Source organism: Pipistrellus hanaki (genome assembly GCF_964339955.1).
Source record: "Pipistrellus hanaki genome assembly, chromosome: 14".
Lineage (NCBI taxonomy): Eukaryota > Metazoa > Chordata > Mammalia > Chiroptera > Vespertilionidae > Pipistrellus > Pipistrellus hanaki.
This window is the reverse complement of record NC_140516.1, coordinates 43985237-44004977: the sequence shown is the minus strand read 5'-3', so window position 1 is coordinate 44004977 and position 19741 is coordinate 43985237. Positions and strand designations below refer to the sequence as shown.

General features: G+C 35.4%; 1 protein-coding gene across 2 annotated transcripts in view; it reads right to left on the bottom strand.

The window, feature by feature from the left end:
- The window catches only part of MXI1 (MAX interactor 1, dimerization protein), a 68242-nt gene that overhangs the window by 23404 nt on the left and 25097 nt on the right, over positions 1-19741 (bottom strand). For both annotated transcript variants that reach the window (XM_084903399.1, XM_084903398.1), the window contains exon 3: positions 12236-12265. In XM_084903399.1, coding sequence (XP_084759525.1) covers positions 12236-12265 — 30 coding nt within the window. The remainder of the gene's footprint in view (positions 1-12235; positions 12266-19741) is intronic.

Sequence of the window (19741 nt, the reverse complement as noted above, 5' to 3'; positions counted from 1 at the left end):
GCCACCTTTCCACACTGCCGCCGGGCGGCCTGGCTTTGCTTTCAAGTTGAAAAACGTCTCTCCTGAGCCGGGAAGGGTCTGCCTCACAGAAGCAGGACTTTACCTTATGAGACTCTCTGTTGCTGTGGAGACAGGACAGCACCTCCACTTTGCTGTATACTATTCTACTGTCTGAAAAAGAGCCCCCATTTTGTACTATAAAGAAACGTTCATAGAACTATAAAACTTTTCATATAGGGAAGGAATCCAGGTCATCCAGGCCCCCTTCTTTTACAGCCAAGGAAAGCAAGAAGTGAGATAACTTAGATGACATCCACAGTCTACAAGTAGTAGAAATAAAAAGAGAAATTAAAATCTTCTGACTTCTGGTACAATTCTCACATCAATGTATCACCTATCCCCAAAGAAGTCATCAGTGTTGGCTTCTAGTAAGCTTTTCGACAATTTAGCTCTTAAAGCATGTAGAATATTAAAATCTACTTTTTTTTTTTCCATTTGCTTTCCCCAAAATAACAACAATAGTCATTTACTTATGAGTTAAGTGTAAACTTTCCTTGACTTAGAAGATATGAATATAAGCAATATGTTATGTGTTTGTCCTGGAGCTGAATTAATTATCTTCCAAACAAATATTGCCTTCAAGAACTGGTTAGCAAATTGCCATATTAGGAAATTCGATTCTCATTAATGAATCCTACCCTGGAGACTTGTGGTTATTAACTAGTAACACCCATGGGACTTCCAATTGGCGTTATTTAATAGCATACATAGAAAAATATAAGAAAGTACAAAATAACTACCCTCTTCTCTGCAAAATCTAAAATATAGTAAAAGGATCGGAATCTCTTCATTTTTAAAAGATAAATAAATGTAAGATACTAAAGAAGTCACTCATTTAAAAGAAAAAGATTTCTTACTGATACTATATCTCTAGGCATGCCTGAATTGCCAAAATTTGCACCAAAATAGCAATTTCTTTAACTGAAATGCTAGTTTAAGAAAAAATGTTTGCATTGCATGTATTATTAAAATAATGTTTATCAAGAACATTTATATTGCAATAATTACTATATGCAGCAAAGGAATTTAGTAAACTAGCATACTGCCTTAAAATCTAGTAGAATTCTGCTCCTGTATAAAGGTATAGTCAGTTTTATGGATCAAACACTGTCCTCAAAGTTGCATATAAGATAAATTTTTTATACTGCATTATCTGAAATACATCAGAAAAATATAAGTAAACTATTCCTTTTTTTAAATTACCAATTCATAGTTTGAGGAAAAAGTGGGTTTTTTGTTTGTTTCTTTCTTTCAGTGTGTGTGTGTGTGTGTTTTGTTGTTGCTGTTGTTAATACTCACCTGAGGATATTTTTCCATTTATTTTTATAGAGTAAAGGGAGGGGGAGAGACAGACAGAAACATTGATGTGAGAGAGACACCTCGATTGGTTGCCTCCTGCACACTCCTTGCATTTGAGGTATATGCCCTTGACTAGAATCAAACCCAGGACCCTTCAGTCCGAGGGTCAACACTCTATCCATTGAGCCAAACTTGCCAGGGCAGGAAGTTATTTTCTTAAACAAGTTATAACTACACTGAGATATAGACTCTGTAATCACTTGTATAAAAAAGCTACTACATACATCTTCCCCATCATGTCCACTATGTACATTATTTAAAGTCTGTTTTAATTATGTGTTTATTTCTAGAAGTTTCAAGTTATAATATTTCTGGGCTATTTTTAAGACTAATGATCTCATCTATTTTCATGTGTCAGTTGTAGAATTGATTTAAACTTTAGGAATTGGATAACTGAAGTTCTGAGAACACTTCGTTTCTAGAATGCAATCCTTGTCTGAGTCAGCCTCTGTCACCTTGCTGGAAGTACAAAGCTGAGCCTTAATGAGCTATTTCTGACAAAGGTCAATATATAGACTGTGAATCTATCTAGACACTACTGCAATGACTTCATTGCACAGGCTGCATTTTAGATGTGTAATTTTATCCTGCTATGCTTCTTCTATTAACCATAAATTTTATCTCCAAAACCCACCCATTACTTCATCTCTATCTCATATAACATTCAATGCTTACTCTAACAGGTGCCTATCTCTGTACTCTAACAGCTATTTTTAGTTTGTCTCCAGTTTTCAGCATTCGTACCCATATAAAAATACAACTAAAATATTCATTTACTTGCATACAAAAATACATGCACCAATTACATGTCTCTCTGACAAATGATATTACCCTGCATACTGTTTAATAATGTAATTTCTAAATTTATCTGGTTCCATAGCTTCATAATAGTCAAATTCTATTAAATTAAGTGTCCTATACTTCCCAATGCTTAGCTACTTTTTTAGTGTTTTATAGTTACCCTTGAAAAGTGAGTACTATAACTGGACTCATACTATATATTTTAAAAAGTACAGAGAATAAATTTCTCTTCCTTAATATTTTTACATAAGTTAAAAATAAGGGTGTCAGTTTCCCATCGTTATACTAAAAAAGAAAAGCAGCCATCATTTTTATATGACAAATCAGAAGACCAGATCAGTAGCTATTTCCTGGTTTCTAGGCAATGCTGTTTCTCCTTCCCTACAGAACTATACTTGTTAAACTTAGTTGTTCAAGATCTAATAAATACAGTCAAGTTATATTTTATTATACCTTAAGTGGAACTGATACAATTACCACATTCGTTCAATATATGGTCTTAATTTTGTTAGATTTTACTGTTAATTGATGGCTTTTTAAAAACCTTTAAGTATGTACCCTTTTTATATGCTACAGAGGCTCAATCTTTCCTCATTTCCAAGTAAATTACATTAAATAGTGGCACCATATAATATATTGCAAACTTATCTGTGGTTAATTACATGGCTTACTTGTAAAATGTTGAATCATTTGTGCAGTGCCATCAGATGATAATGACATCAGCACCTTTTAAGGGCCGAAATGCAAGGTTAGTGGACTTTTAGGACCCTCTCCCCGATCAGTGGTAGCTGGTATGATGAATGGATGGGCACAAAGTTGCTGAGCAACACTAGTTAGCCATTTTAGTAAGTATGAAGTGATAGCCTGCATTTTCCTAATGACTACTGATGGTGAGCATCTCTTCATGGGCTTACTGGCCTTTTGTATATTTTCTTTGGAGAAATATCTATTCAAATCATTTGCCTGTTTTTTTTGTAAAAATTGATTTCAGAGAGAGTGAGAGGAGGAACACTTGAGCCAGGGCCCTTTGCCTGTTTTTATCATTTAGTTTAAGAGTTTTTTATATATTCTGAATACAAGTCTCTTTTCAGATATATATTCTGCAAGTATTTTCTTCTACAATTTGTTTTTATTTTCCTAATAGTGTTCTTTAAAATACAAATGTTGCCGAAACAGGTTTGGCTCAGTGGTAGAGCGTCGGTCTGGGGACTGAAAGGTCCCAGGTTCGATTCCAGTCAGGGGTATGGACGTTGGTTGGGGGCACATCCCCGGTAGGGGGTGTGCAAGAGGCAGCTGGTCGATGTGTCTCTCTCATCGATGTTTCTAACTCTCTCTCTCCCTCCCTTCCTCTCTGTAAAAAATCAATAATATATATATATATATATATATATATATATATATATATATATATATATAAATAAAATACAAATGTTTTCAATTTTGATAAAGTCCAATGTATCTATTTTGTTGTTGTTGTTGCTTGTGCTTAGTGTCATATGTAAGAAATGATAGCCTTGTCCAAAGTCATAAAGATCTACTCTCATGTTTTTTTCTAAGAATTTTACAGTTTTAGCTCTTTAATTCAGATCTGTGATTCATTTTTGAGTTAATTTTTGCATATGGTGTGAGGTAGGAATCCAACATCACTATTTTACATGTAGATATCTAGTTGTGACAGTACAATTTGCTGAAAATACATTAACACTTTGTTGAAAATTAATTGATCCTAAGTATGAGGGATTAGCTTTGGACTCTATTTCATCTTATATAGTTAAAGGCATTAATAGGCAAGTTATCCCCTCAATTAGGAGTTTGACCAGGGGGCGGAGCCAACCAGGCAACTGCCTGTGGCCCCTCCCTCTGGAAGGCCCCACCCCCGATTGTCCCCCACCCCAATGGGGGTGGGACCAGCCTGCCAATGGCCCGTGGCCCCTCATGAACCAGGCCACAATTCTTGGCGAATTAGGACAGTACTCTAACCAAATGAGTTATGAGGCCAGGGCTAATCATTTTTAATGTACAAGTATTTCACCTCTTTGGTTCAATTTATTCCTATGTATTTTATTCTTTTGGATGCTGTTGTAAATGGAACTGTTCTCTTATCTTCAGATTGTTCGTTGCTGGTGTATAGAAACACAGCTGGTTTTTGTGTGTCATTTATGAATACTGCAACTTTGCTAAGTTCGCGTATAAGCTCTAATAGCAGATTTCCTAGGATTTTCTATACGTAAGACTATGATATCTGCAAACAGAGTTTTCCTTCTTCCCTTTAAATCTATATGCCGTTAATTTCTTCCTCTTGCCTAATTGTCATGGCTAGACCCTCCAGTACAATGCTGAGGAGAAATCATGACACCTTGTCTTATTTCTTAGCTTAGAGAAAAGCGTTCAATCTTTTACTATTAAGTGTGACATTAGCTGTGGGTTTTTCATAAATGTTATTTATCAGGCTAAGTAAAGTTATTATAAAGTATTTTAATACTGAGATTTATATCTCAGTAATAAACCAAGGCTAATAAGAGCTTTTGATTAAACTTTCCATAATTATCAAACTCAATTCAAAACTATGGACTTTTGATTCAGCTCCAGTTATATCAAACCTACAATAAAGGTTTAATTTCCTTAACTCCACAACTTGTTTTTAATGCAAGTTCTGCCAAACCGCCCTTGCAATTTTTTTCTTCTTAAAAAATATATATTTTACTGATTTTTTTACAGAGAGAAAGGGAGAGGGATAGAGAGTTAGAAATATCGATGAGAGAGAAACATCGATCAGCAACCAAGGTACATGCCCTTGACTGGAATCGAACCTGGGACCTTTCAGTCCATAGGCCGACGCTCCATCCACTGAGCCAAACTGGTTAGGGCTGCAATTTATTTTTCACTCCTAACAAAACAAATGTATACTTTTTTCTTGAATGTGCACATTGTATATAAAAGTGTATGTTCTTTTTAAACAAATGTCATCCAAGCACCCAAAATATGCAGCTAAAATCAGTTATGTTGCTCCTGCCAAGGAATCCTAAATAGTCAGATGATGTACTAAGAAACCACTCCCTAACCCATGGTCACAAAGATTTATTTCTTATATGCTGGTCTAAGATAAGGTAAACTAAAACACTTTGTCGAAATTTCCATGTCAAATGGGACGTGAATAATATATAAAAAAAAGTACTGTATTCATTATCGTGTCTGAACCATTAAGATCAATATAAGTATATATTAAAAATTCTAACACAAAAATGTTGAAATTATTTGTGACATTTAGTCTTCAAGTATATATGCATTTTTGCCTCATAAAATTCTTCCCATTTCAACTCATGGAATGAAAAAAAGAATAAAGATCTCACAGGTGGAGCATAAACTCCATCAAGTAAAGCGTTCTCCTTTACAAAACCTCCCATCTTTATTTTAGTGTGCTATATACTATCCTAATGAACTGAAAGAATCAATTAGCCTGTTTAAAAAAGGTTACTGACTCTTTTCTTATTAGCAGGATAAAGTCCTGAATAGGAAAAATCCTTTAAGATGTTGGCACTCATCAAGCTTTTTCATATACTGAGAGAGAGAGAGAGGGAGGGAGAGAAACACTGATGTGAGAGAGAAACACTGATCACTTTCCTTCCTTTTATACGCTCCCAGACTGGGGATCAAACCTGCAACCCCACCCAAGTATGTGCCCTGACTGGAAATCAAACCGGCAACAATTTTGGTGCCCAGGACAACCCTCAACCAACTGAGCCACTCCAGCCTGATCATATAATTTACATCTGAAGAATTAATTAAATGTTCCATTTACCTCCTTTGAAATTATTTTATTATAATGCCTGTTACACTTTCAAGAGTATATTATTTGTCATTTTTCACTAACATTATTATAATTCACATATTATTGGTAATAGATATACTCAATAGTACACAGAATCATTTTGTCACTCAATAATATTTACTGAATGACTGCTATAAGCTAAGCCTAAATAAAGTCCCTGCCTTTCTGAAATTTATGGTTTAGTGAAAGAAGTCAAATAAATGAAATAATTCAGAGATAAATGTTAAGGCAACAGAAAAGATAATGTGACAGAGAGTGAATAGGGGGGAGCAATTAAGGAGATGACCTGACAGCTGAGAACTAAATAATGATGAAGAGTTAGAACAAGCAAAAGGAAGAGCAAGTGCAAAAGCCCATGATGAAAATGAACATGGTATGTGTTTGTTTGTTTTTTGTTTTGTTTTTGTTTTTTTGTTTGTTTGTTTGTTTTGGGGGGTTGGGAAGCAGATGAGAGATAGAATGGTACAACTTTGTAGGCCATAGATTTTACCTAATTGCAATGGGAAGCCAGTGGGAAACTAAACAAATGACAAGATTTGATACATCCTTTGAGAAGATCAATGTTACTGCTATGTAAAGAATGAAATATGAGGAGTTGATGAAACACAATATTCTTTTTTTATATGGTTTCCTAGTCCTCTCTCTTCCTTTCTGTTCCCATTTCTAGCACCTGACTGCTGGTTCTTATATCCTTCCACTACCGTCTCCCTGCTTCTATAGCTAGACTAATTTTTTTTTTTTAAGGCTTTAATCTGCCTATCTTGTTGCTTCTAAAGCCTCAAAAACCCACTACTGTCAACAATATAAAAATTCAAATTCCTTGACATTCAATAACATTCCACAATTTGATTCTAAACCACCTTTCCAGCCTCATTTTCCATGATTACTCTAACTGACTATTCTTCACCTACATATAGTCTACTCACCGTCTGAACACAGCTTATGATGCCACCTTCCTGCTTCCAGGGACTGCCCCCTTTCCTTAGATCCAAATTCTATTTCTTCTTCGTGGCCCAGCTCACATTCTCCTTGACTATCCAGAGCAGTGGCCTTTTTTTTTTTTTTTTTTTTTACTATGACCATAGTATTTTACATCATGTCACTTTACTTCAAGCAATGCACTTTGATATTTTCTATTCTATTCCTTTTCCAAAATGACTCACTAAAATGACTACACAGACCACAACTGGGTTTCAACGTTCAGCATGAAAACCAATTGTTGTACAGCTTTCTATCAATAGAATTCACTGCTAATTTAACTAGATCCTGGTGTTGAAAGATGAAATCTGTAATTACCCAACTATAATTACCTTAACCTTAAGAATAGGATAGGGTCAGTATCTTATACTTCATTTGACCTACCGTGATGCCAAGCACAGGTTTTATTAATCATTACTGAAGAAAATGACTGCTATTAAACACAGCTATCATATTTATGATCAGATAGGATCATGACTAGGTCTGTTTTGTGTTTCCATCGCCTTGTTTCAAAATGTAGTAATGCTGGTCAAAATAGGCTAGTTTTTAGTATTGCATAGTGGGGGAACACAGCAAGTACTCCATAAATGCTTATTTCCATCTTTGCCTCAGAAGTATGACAAAGACTCTATATGGAGGATAACTATTGCTACCATTCATTGGACATGGTTTTTGTTTGTTTTGTTTAATCAAAAATACTCAGGCACTTCTGCTCTGCCTAGGAAGGCATTATTAGTCCATTATCCTCCTTTGGGCCTTCTAGCTTTGCCAACATTGCAATAAAGGTGAGCTTTTTGTTTCAATGTAATGACAGATATTCAGATATTAAGGTTGGATGGCCTCTCTTGCCACAGCACTGAGGCTCCTGACCATTAAAGTTCTGTTAAAGTTGTTGTTCTTTCAAAAACATCATCAGTAATTTTAATTTAATAAAATAAGAAACAATGAAGCAATCTAAAATCTGTAACTGTTTCTAATCTGGCAAAGGACCCAACACATAAGGTAAGCTAATGTAAATTCTTGATTATTAAATCTCAAAGATTCATTCATTTTACCATGAGATGATTTATACAGATTCTTGGGGAATGCAGAACAGCTTAGAGGTACCCTGCTGACCTTTTACCTCCACCTCCTTGTCTGTTAAGACCTATTATGGGTCTAGGAAGACAGGGTGAGTACGCAAGTAACAAATGCTCTGAACCATCTAGACCAGTGTAGCTGTCAGGGTTATAGGCAGAAATAAGCCCCCCAGGACCTATCCAAAAAAGGATCTGAATTTCTTTACCAGTCCTGGGACTATCTAAAGCTCCCTAATAGGCTGTAGGCATTTGGGGGTGATTTTGGACCAGAACAAAGTTCTCTGGGCCAGCCAGACCCAAATCTCCACCATCAAGCTTCTTTACGAGACCTGGGAATTTGAACCTCAACATTGGTCAGCTTTTGTCTCCTCAAGGACAGATCGAGGGCTTCAATCATCCTGGGGCTTTAAGTTCACTAACAGTTTAGAGCCATCTACTCTCCTCCTCACTGCACTGGCCCAGTAGGAAACACTAACTCAAAGCAGCTTTACATGCAAGATTATAGAACCAAGGTAAAAACAAAGAAAAAACTTCCGATATCAATATGTATGTAAAGCAGCAACATTTCAAAACTATGCATTACTTCAGAAATATATTTTCAGAATGAAGACAAAAATCAAATTGCCCTTTTCATCTGAGCTCACACTCAAAAGCAAATGAATGGTAAAGCTAAAATTCTATTTATTTTAAAGGATGCCAACGTTAGAGTAACTTTTATTTTTTAATTTAAAATGTCAAATGAAAAAATGGTGTCTTGGGAAAAAAGGAAACATTAAGTAGAACTAGATAAAAGCTTAAAACTATAGTAACAATACAGGCTTAAATTTTTTAAATATTATTTTTTATATCTGGCTTCTTGCAAATTTGGCTAAAACACCCCCTCCCTTAAATCATCCTGTATTTACCAACATTTCTGTTTTTTTGCTGGATCACAAGCAAGTAACTTTTCAGAAGTGAAGTAGAGGTTATTAAACCGGAACCTTCCTTTGGCACTCACTCTCTGACATATTCCACTAAATAAGATTTATTTATGTTGATAGATACCCCATTTAAAAACAAATTCATCTTGGAAAGGTTAATTCTGCATTACCTTTCAATTAAGCCTCAAGGAAGAGAGGGAGGGATGAACAGATAAAGGAAAGAAGGGAAGAAGAGAGAGGGGAATAAATAATTTGAGAAACAAGGCTATCTAGGACTATCGGGAGAGACAGAAGAGGATGAGGGAGCCATGCCTTACATGAGGTAGGGTAGGAAACAACCAGAAAGACAGACCTTAGTACATAAAATGGGGACAAAAAGCCTTCACTGAAGACACTGGGGATTATGTACAGTCCAGGCAATAAAAGCCACACAGGTTACGCCAGTGCCACAGAAAGACACTAAATTCAACAATTTATAGGGGATAGCAAAGTAATACTATGGGTGATAAAATTATCAGTAAATCAGAACTGGTATGCAGAATGCATGAAACAAAGTTTACTCAAAGATTTAAAGAACTCCATTCTGAACAGTTTACTGAAGATTCTCTACTCCAACATTAAAAAAAAAAAAAAAAAAAGGTTTTTGCCAGGTTTTCAATGAGGATCTCACCCAAGGACCACATTCAGATGGGGAGAAATTATTATAAAAGCCACGTTTATCAGTATTTAGAGCATGTGACCCAAAATATACTCTGAGCTCTAATTTAAAGTCCAATGTAAGTTTTTTTGTTGTTGTGTTTTGTGTTTTTTGTGTTTTTTTTTTTGTCAAATCCTCAGAGCTATTTATTGATCTTTTGGCTATGTCTTAATTAGCCATAATATAAGGCAGAAAAGAGATTCTTTAAAATGTAGCTAAACTGCTTTGCTACAAACCAGCAAACATCTTTCACTCAATAGTGAAGCCATCAGCTACTATACATGCATCAAATGCTAGGAGCTGAAGATAAAAAAAATTGAACAAAACAGAATCCCTGCCTTTGAGGCAATCATAGTCCTGTGGCAGAAAGAGACATGAACAGATACTACCTGATTAAGTTTTACAGTAGGAGATGAACAGGGTATAACACAAAGTGGTAAAAGCCAAAGTCTGCCTGGAGGACTATGTTAAGCCTGTTCAGGAGAATCTGACATTTAAATTCATCCGCAATGAGGCAGTTAGGCTAGTCAATCTGTAAGGTCTCTTCTATTTAAAAAAAAAAAAAAAGGGGGGGGGGGGACACAAAAAGTTGGTCACAGAAACCTTTTTTGTCAAAAATGCCTGGTACAGCCCTAGCTGGTTTGGCTCAGTGGATAGAGCATCAGCCCTCGGACTGAAGGATGGGACTCTATTCCAGTCAAGGGCACATACCTCACTTGCAGGTTCTATCCCTGACTTCTATCCCTGGCCCTCCTTGAGGCTCGTGCAAGAGGCAACCAGTTAATGTGTCTCTTTCACATCGCTGTTTCTGTGTCTCTACCCCTCCCTTCCACTTGCTCTAAAAATCAATGGAGCCCAGATGGCATGGCACAGTGGTTGCGGATCAATCTATGAACCAGGAGATCAGAGTTCGATTCCCAATCAGGGCACATGCCTGGATTGCGGGCTCGACCCCCTGTAGGAGGTGTGCAGGAGGGTAGCTGATCAATGATTCTCTCTCATTATTGATGTTTCTATCTCTCTCTTCCTCTCTGAAATCAATAAAAATATTTTTTTTTAGATTTTAAATCAATGGGAAAATATCCTTGGTGAGGATAACAACAAAATGACTGGTGCAGACAATCCCAGTTTGTTGGTTACTAATCTAATGTCTATCAAAAAGAGAATATTTGTAAAATCTTCATCTTCTCTCCCACACTTGTCCTCTTCCTATATTCATTCTCTTAGTAAATACTAATACCACTTAAAACTTAACCTTCTATAGCAAACTAATCACCACTATTTCTTTATTCTATCTACTTCTTTCTCCAATGGCCCCCATCATCTCTTACCAAGGAGGCTTCCAACAGCCTCCAAAAGAGTGTTCTTGTCTCTGAGATCCCTTCTGCTAATCAACCAATTCTTCACACTGAGCCAAAGTGATCTTTCCAAAACACAAAGTGGATTGTACGGCAACCCATCTTCAAATCATCCAACTGCCTCCTATTGCTCTCAGAAAAAGCTCAAACTCTTCAACATAGCTGTCAACCTCTGGTCTGGCTTGTCTTATGCAACAATCTTTCATACTCATATTGAAAACCTTGGTTCCTTCAATATACAATGCTTACTCACTATCCACTAGCCTTCCAAGACTCCCTCAAAAAAGAATCAGGGGACCCTCCAAAGTAATATTTCAGCACCCCCTACTTCTCTATAACCATACTCACCATACTACATAGGGTTTTAATTACCTGTCTGTCTCCCCAGGAGGTTGTAAGTTCCTCAAGGAGAGAAACTATCTTATGCATTCTTATATTTTCTATGTGAAGCATTATGCCTGCCTGACAGACATATATAGTTCATGCTTAATAAAGATTTGCTGAATGCATGAAAAAATGAACAAAACTACAAAGAAAGAGAAATTCAATGGTGTACAAATTTTCATAATATGTATTAGCTACACTACTGAAACCTAATACTTTAGCAAGACCATATTCAAGCCATGAACCTATCACAATGGACCTGTTTTCAGAGACAGGAACAAAGGCTATACCATAAACTCAAAATTGAAATGAACTTAAAAATGTATTTCCAGTTTGGATAGTATAAGCTTACTATTTCAGGCATTTTTTTTTTTTTGAGAAAATACATATATAGCAGAATCATGATACTCTGTACATGATTAAATATATATATATAACTACAGCCCTGGCTGGTGTGGCTCAGTTGATTAGGTGTCATCCTGGGCACCAAAAAGGTGCAAGTTTGATTCCTGGTCAGGGCACATGCGTGGGTTGCAGCCTCAATCCCAAGTAGGGGATGTGCAGGAGGCAGCTGATAGATGTTCTGCTCTCACATCAATGCTTCTCTCTCCCTCTCCCTTCCCCTCTCTCTAAAAATCAATGAAAATATTAAATATATATTATGTATACATATATATAATTACATATGCATTATTACATAATTTTCACAGGTAAGATGTTGAGTTTGCTTTTTAAACATAAACGAAAACTGCACCTCATTACTGACTCACCGATTCTTTTCCAGCTCATTGTGTGTAGACCTAAGAGGAAAAGAAAAAAAGAGCATTAGCCATGTTTTGTTGCTAAGGTTTTGGAAAGGAGGGATTAGTTTAGTTACTGCTGTATCGCATTCAGTGGATTTATTTAATAATGCAATATATGATCAGACTTCTATAATCTCACTCATCAAGAAGAAATAGACTGTTCACTCAGATATAGTATTTTCAGTTAATAACTAAATATTCTAAAACTGGAGTTTCATTGTTATTTTAATAAAATTAATACTAGCACATGTTCTTTTCCTATTTCTGCTACCCCACAATTTGTTGATTTGCAGACATTATATCAGAAATTTTAATTCACATATTTTTGTTTAAAATGAGGGGGGGGGGTGTATTTCTATGTCCTCTTCCATCTCCATTTACTCCTAAACATAGGCAGAAAAGGTTTTGGCAGCAGAAAAGCTGAAACAGCCTTGCCTTACTGCTAAGTGACACAGACAAATTCATGCCTTCCTGCCTTTTGTGTAAAATATAAACAAGGAAATGTTATAAGAGAGAAAAATAACATAAGCAGAAGATATAATAATAACATAAGGGAACCCATTTTTAAGAGACTGCGAGGATATACCTAAAAATGCTAACAATGGTTGCTTTCTATTCGTGACTTTTTTCATTTTGCTTATCAGTATTTGTTATAATACCATCTACTGAAGAAGCATAGTATCTGCTAAAGAATGTACTAAGCAGTTAACATACACTATCTCATTTTACCCCCTAAATAGCCCTTGTTTTATAAACAAGATTACTAAGGTCAAGAGAGATGCTCTTGTCCCAAGAGCGTCAGTGGTAGCCATGACTTAAGCCCAGGTCTTTCTTACTCCAAACCTCAAGTTCTTAACCACGTGGTGACAAGGAATACTGAAGGGCACAGATTCTACGGCCAGACTGCCTGGCTTCAAATACTGTGTGGCCAACAAATACCGAGTATCTTAAGTCTTCAAAGCTGTCTTAGGCTGTTTAGACAGATTCTAACCTCTCTGATTAACAGTTTCCTCATTTGTAAAACAGTTTCCTCATTTGTAACATTTGTAAAATGTTAACTACTGCAAATATTCTTATTATCTACACTAATAAAAGAGTAACATGCTAATTGACCGTGCTTTCGCAACGCCTGCCAGCCAATCAGGAATGAGTATGCAAAATAACCCAACAAAGATGATGGGTTAATTTGCATACAAGGCACCGAGTGGTTGGGGACGGGGTAGAACGCTTGTGTTCCACATCACCCAGCTGCTCCAGGCCTCTGGGCAGCTTGGGAAGATGGAAAGGCACCTTCGGCCAGAGCAAAGGCGGTGCTGGCAGCCAGGGGAAGGAAGGCCAATTCTTGCAGAAATCTTTGTGCATCGGGCCTCTAGTTTTTAATATGTATTATTAAGTATTATGTATACTACATGGGACAAATTGACAGGTTCCCAGTAAAACCCAGAATTAGTTTGAAAATAAACAAACCACCATAATGATGAAAAAAGAAACTGAAAGAAGAGATTGGTATTTTCGTTATTTAGTCAGCTGTGAGGACAGTACAAGATTTAGGGTATGACAGAGAGGAAGATGCCTAACTATATGTACACAGAGAAAATAATGACCTAAATAATGCTAGCAACAAATGAGTAACTGAACTTATCACATACTGCCACACTCAGAAACAACCTCTTTGCTCTTCTGAGCCTGTGGGTCCAACCAAGCCCTTCCAATAAGGTGCCACTGAAATATCCAATTATGATAAATTCTCTATAAGGTTGAGATAAACTGAATAATCCATCTGGTTAAACCACTCTTCTTCTCCAACTAAAATGCCCCTCTGAGAGCAAACACCAATGAACTGTCTTTCTTCCAGACATCCTTACTCGGAATGCTTGGCTTCCAGGGACAGAGAGAATGACATTTCTATCATTTTACCACTGAATTACAGGCAATCTTTTTCACAAATAACATCCCAATAAGACAGACATGTTAATACATTCCCTATTTAACTGGGAGTTATTATCTCAACCAGATCTGTGACTTTTCATTGACTGCTACCCAGCTCTAATACACAAACTTTTAATTCTTTAGGGGGCAGTCTGGTGGCAGACAATAAGATGAAGCACAGAACTGAAACCGCACAAAACTGTAAGAGTAGTGCCACTGTGGGAGGAAAATAAAAGCCCCCATTCTCAGAATTAATATTCGCTTCTTGTAAAAGGAAATACCTCTATTATTTGTTGAATCAATGTGCCAACTCCCAATTTACTAACGTATTTCTTTCACTTACTTTCTAATCCTAAAGTTCTAAAGTGCCTAATGGATGTTGCCCTCCACACAATGAAAAGAACATATTCTATGAAGCTAAACGAGTATCTCTTAACTGTATCCTAAAGCTTACACTTCATATATGAAGTACACTAAATATATATGAAGTGTCCTAGTATATACACACACACACACACACACACACACACTCAAAGGACAAGAAAAACAGAAAACTTTAGAGAAAGGGTCTGCAAAGTATACACCTGAAGGAGGTGAAAAAGAATTAGTGGAATAATAAAATTGCTATTTATATTTATTCTTCTTAAGCTTTATCTTGTATTTATAAAACATTAGTACAATAATACAAGTATACAATTATAAATACATTCTCATATAGTGGGAATATAGAACCTTTTTTTTTTTTTTAATATTGCAGACTTTTAGGGAAAAAATTCACCATAAGAAATGTATTACTTTCTTTAACAATGACAAAAATACATCACCATAATAACTAAGACCATAAAAAAAAAACAAATGCCTAAAAGGATGCATAACAAAAACTACAATAAAATTTTGCTTAAATCTTACATATCAAAGCTGCATAAATACACACCTTATGACTAAACATTTCCACTTATAGGAATACACCAAATTAATATATGTTCACCAAAGGATATACAAAAGAATGCTCATTCTTTTCACTGGCCCCAAACTGAAACAACTCAATTATCCGTCAAAAGTAGAATGAATGAATAAGCTGTAAAATATTCATGTAATGTAATATTGCATAGAAAGGTGAGAATGAACAACTATTATGCAATAACTTGAAAGAATCTTCATACTTTCAACAAAATGTTGGGTGAAAGAAGGCAAATACACAAAAATACATACTGTGTAACTCCATTCATAAAAAGTTCAAAACTGGCAAAATTAACTTATGGCCTCAAAAATCAGGGAGGGGGGTGACAGTTGCTGGAAAGAGTTAAGAGAATGGCTTCTAAGAAGAGTCTGTAATATTTTATTTCTTCACCTTTGTGAAAACTCATCAAGCTGTACTCTTAAGATTTGTACATTTTTTCTATACATACATATTCAATAAACAGGAAAAAAAATACATATAAACTGAATTCTGTAAAAAATCAATTCATTTTCAATTATACCAAACACCTTAATTTAAGTCTTTGACAAATCCTTTGGCATACTGCATAAATATTCCTAAGTTATGCACTTTGTAAAGCACAATTTTTAAAATAAATTTAAAATTATTAAAATAAATTAATTAATTTATTACGAAAATCATACAGAGTAAGTTTTCTAAGCACAATGGAATTAAATTAGAAATCAGTAACAGTAACATAACTATTGGTAGAAAAAAAAAATCACTACTTGGAAGATGTGTCACAAATCAAAGAATGAACTGCACTGCAGAGAAATTAGAAAATATCCTGAACTGAAAACTAATGAAAGCACAACCTATCAAATACGTTGGATGTAGCTAAAGCAGTGTCTAGAGAAGTATGTTTAGCTTTAAATCCTTATGTTGCTGCTGGAGGAGCCCAGAATCAATGATCTAAGATTCCATCTTTAGAAGCTAGGAAAAAGAAAAACACTGAACCAAAAGAAGTCAAGCAATGGTTCTCAACTGTGAGCTGTTTTGTCCACCAGGAGACATTTGATTATATATTTATATAGAGAGACATTTTTGATCATCCCAACTAGGTAAACGTTACTGGCATTTCCTAAGGAGAGGCCAGGGATACTTTAAACAACCTATGATGCTCAAAACAGACTTATCTGGCCCAAAATAGCGCTGAAAACAAAAATCTCTGAAGTAGGGGAAAGAAATAAAAATGCCAAGGAGTGAACAAAACAGAAAACAGAAACAATATCAATAAACATGAAAGCTGACTTTAAAAAATCAGCAAAACTGATAAACTTCTTTGAAGACTGATGAAGAAAATAAAGACAAAAATTACTAATATGTACAAATAAGAGTGAAAGAGGGCCTATCTCTACAGCTCCTATATACATTAAAAGGAAGAGAATATTATGAACAATTTTAATGCCAATAAATTCAACAACTTAGAGGAAATGAACAAATTCTTAAAAGCACATGCTATTAAAACTGACTCAAGAAGAATGAAAAACACTGCATAGATTTGCATTTATTAAAAAAATTAAATTTGTAATAAAAAAAAAAAAAGAACACTTTCCCACAAAGAAAACTCTAGGCCAGAAATCACCATTAGTAAAATTTACCAAGCATTTAAGGAATAAATAATACCAATCTTAAATAAAACCTTTCTGAAAATAAAGAGAGAGGGAACATTTCCCAGCTCATTTTGAGGACAATATTACTACCCTGATTCCAAAACCTGACAAAGAAACTACACTGGGATAACAAATAAAACTACTGTCCCTCGTGAACATAGACATAAAAATTATTAAGAAAATATTAGCAAATAGAACCCAACAATGTATGGAAAGTATCAGTTTAACATGAAGAATTTGTCTTGTCTTTGTCCCAACTTCCTGAGACAGAGCTTCTAAAACCTTACAATTTCCCATATTATAGCAATGTCTCCATTATTCATGGTGGGCCCTGGGACCACACTTGAGTTTATGCTAAGATGACGACTCACATTGGAGGCTGACCATGCCAGAAAGACCAGCCATGTGATTAGAGGTTTGGAGCCAGTTTAACATACATACTACTTTACATATTACTTTAGTACATACATGTTACATATACTACTTTTTTTAATGTTTTAAGTGGATTTAAGATAAATATACCTGGCTTGCTTTCTAATGTTAGTAACGCCAGAAGTTAAGAAGCACCCAATACATACTAAAGTTTATACATAATTAGTGAAATTATCACTTCTTAGGTGAGAGAACAATATTGGAAACTATAGAGAATTTTGAAGATCACAAATACTGCTCTTAAGCATATTTGCAAAGATTAAAACAGAAAATTTAAGAAGATAAACCAATAATTATCTAGACTACTTCATTAGTTAGTAACGTTTTATTACAGAGCAACAGTCTAAAAACCTTTAAAAATGGAGAAAATATTAGTGCTCTTTAATCACTTGAGTTCCAAATTATAATTCAATATTTTCAGGAAAGAGGCATGAAAAAAACATCCAACAGCTTCTCGTTGGGGGGGCGGGGGAGTGAGACAGTGAATTTTAACAGCATTACCCATAATAAATATAAAGTCCACTTTTTTGAAGTTGGTCCTAATTTTGTTAATATACTCTGTTTCTCCCTATAGTACTAGAAGCAGACACAGATGTTGTACATCTATTTCGAAGAAGCACAGAAAAGTGGTTCTCAAAGGGAGTGAGGGAGGTGAGGTTGGCAGTATAGCTCCATTTTCTTGCTCGGGGAGCGTCAGGCAAGTGGAGGTGCCTTCTTCTAACCAGCTACAGTCCCTACTCACTAGTTTATTTCACGTGTTAAAGGAATCTGCTTGATCTTCATTCATTCTACCTTTAGTTCTTTTTAGCATTGTTCCATGTTCAAAGCTCTTCATTAAACCATTTTATTCAGGTGTAAATTTATTGTATTTAAATAATATAAAAGTCAGCCATTTTAAGTGTACAGTTCAATGAGCTTCAGATAAATTTGTGCAGTTGTGTAACATTTACCATAATCCAGTTTTAGAAAACTTCTATCATCCCAAAGGGCACTTGCAATCCATCTACACTCCCATCCCCTAGTTCCGTGGTCGGCAAACTCATCAGTCAACAGAGCAGCAAACCGCGGCTCGCGCATGTGGTTCACGAGCCGCGGTTTGCAGACCACTGCCCTAGCCCACCACTGGAGTGCTTTCTATCTCTATAGTTTTGGAATCATATACTATGTACACATATGTATCTGACTTTGTTTACATAATGTTTCTGTGGTTCATCCATTTTGTTATATGTATATGAGTCGTTTGTTTCTTTTTATTGCTGGGTTACATTCCATTGTATAAATATACTACATTTTATTTATCCATTCACTAACTAATGGATATTTTCATTGTTTCCAGCTTTTGGTGATTAGGAGTAATGTTATAACCATTTACATTCAAGTCTTCCAGCTGACACGCAGAATAAGAGACCTTCACCTTCTAAGACAGTGCCTCACACTTGTTACTCTTACTTGGTCATTAAGATCCAAGTTATTTTTCAAACCTATGAAAATGGCACAAATCAATATTAAATTCCTAGTGATGCTTAAATGTTTGCTAAAGAATAAAAGAAACACATTGCTCAGCTACTTCTCATAAAATGGGCCTCAACTTCAAATGTTGAAAAAAACATAAATTTGTCTCCAATAAGTGTACCTGCTAACATAAACTGACAATGAGAAGAAAAATATTAAACATCTCTAGATCAGTTTCACACAAAGGGCAATCAACTAGGCCCAAATTTCTCTAAAAGTCTTCTCAACATATGTCAACATTTCATTTAAAAACACCTATGTAACTGGGCTGAAAATATCAAGTATTCACTCAATTAGTATGTATTTATTGGGTATCTACACTGAGAATACAAACACTCTAACATTACAAAGTCCTTGCCCTAATGTAGCTCACGTTCCATCATCCACTTTTTGCAATAAATGAACAAAAAAGGCAGGACTTACTAAGAAAAGTACAACTAAATACTCAGCACTATTGGCCAAAAATGGGGTCTAGAAATATAGTTTGTCAAATCATACCATCCAACTTCTCTGATTAGATTAATATCTGGAAAACTGCCTTCGCTTGAGAAATAACAAAGAATCATGCTATATCCAAAGGAAGTAAAGCTGTTTCATTTGTAAGAAGAAATTTAGGAGAGAAAGCTTTCTTCAGGTCAACAGTCTTAAAATCCAATTTGATATTAAACTCAACCATTACCTATACCTATCACGCTTGGGCAAATCACCTTCCATCTCTAAGCCACATGTGCTTTAATCATAAAAGGAGTGGTAATATCTTACCTTCATAGAGCAGAGAACGATGCAAGATGAAATTTTGAATTCCCTTTCTATGATTTGTGATCTTCCACATCATATATTTAATATTCTGGCAAAAGGCCTCTCATTAAATTAGGAGCAGAAACAGTTACCCTACTGACTTACAAGGCATGATCATTTAAGTCTCCTTCAAAAGATATTTCCACAGAGGAATATATCTTTAAGAAACCCAGCAACAGCAAACTTATGCTTCAATGAAGCATTTAATGA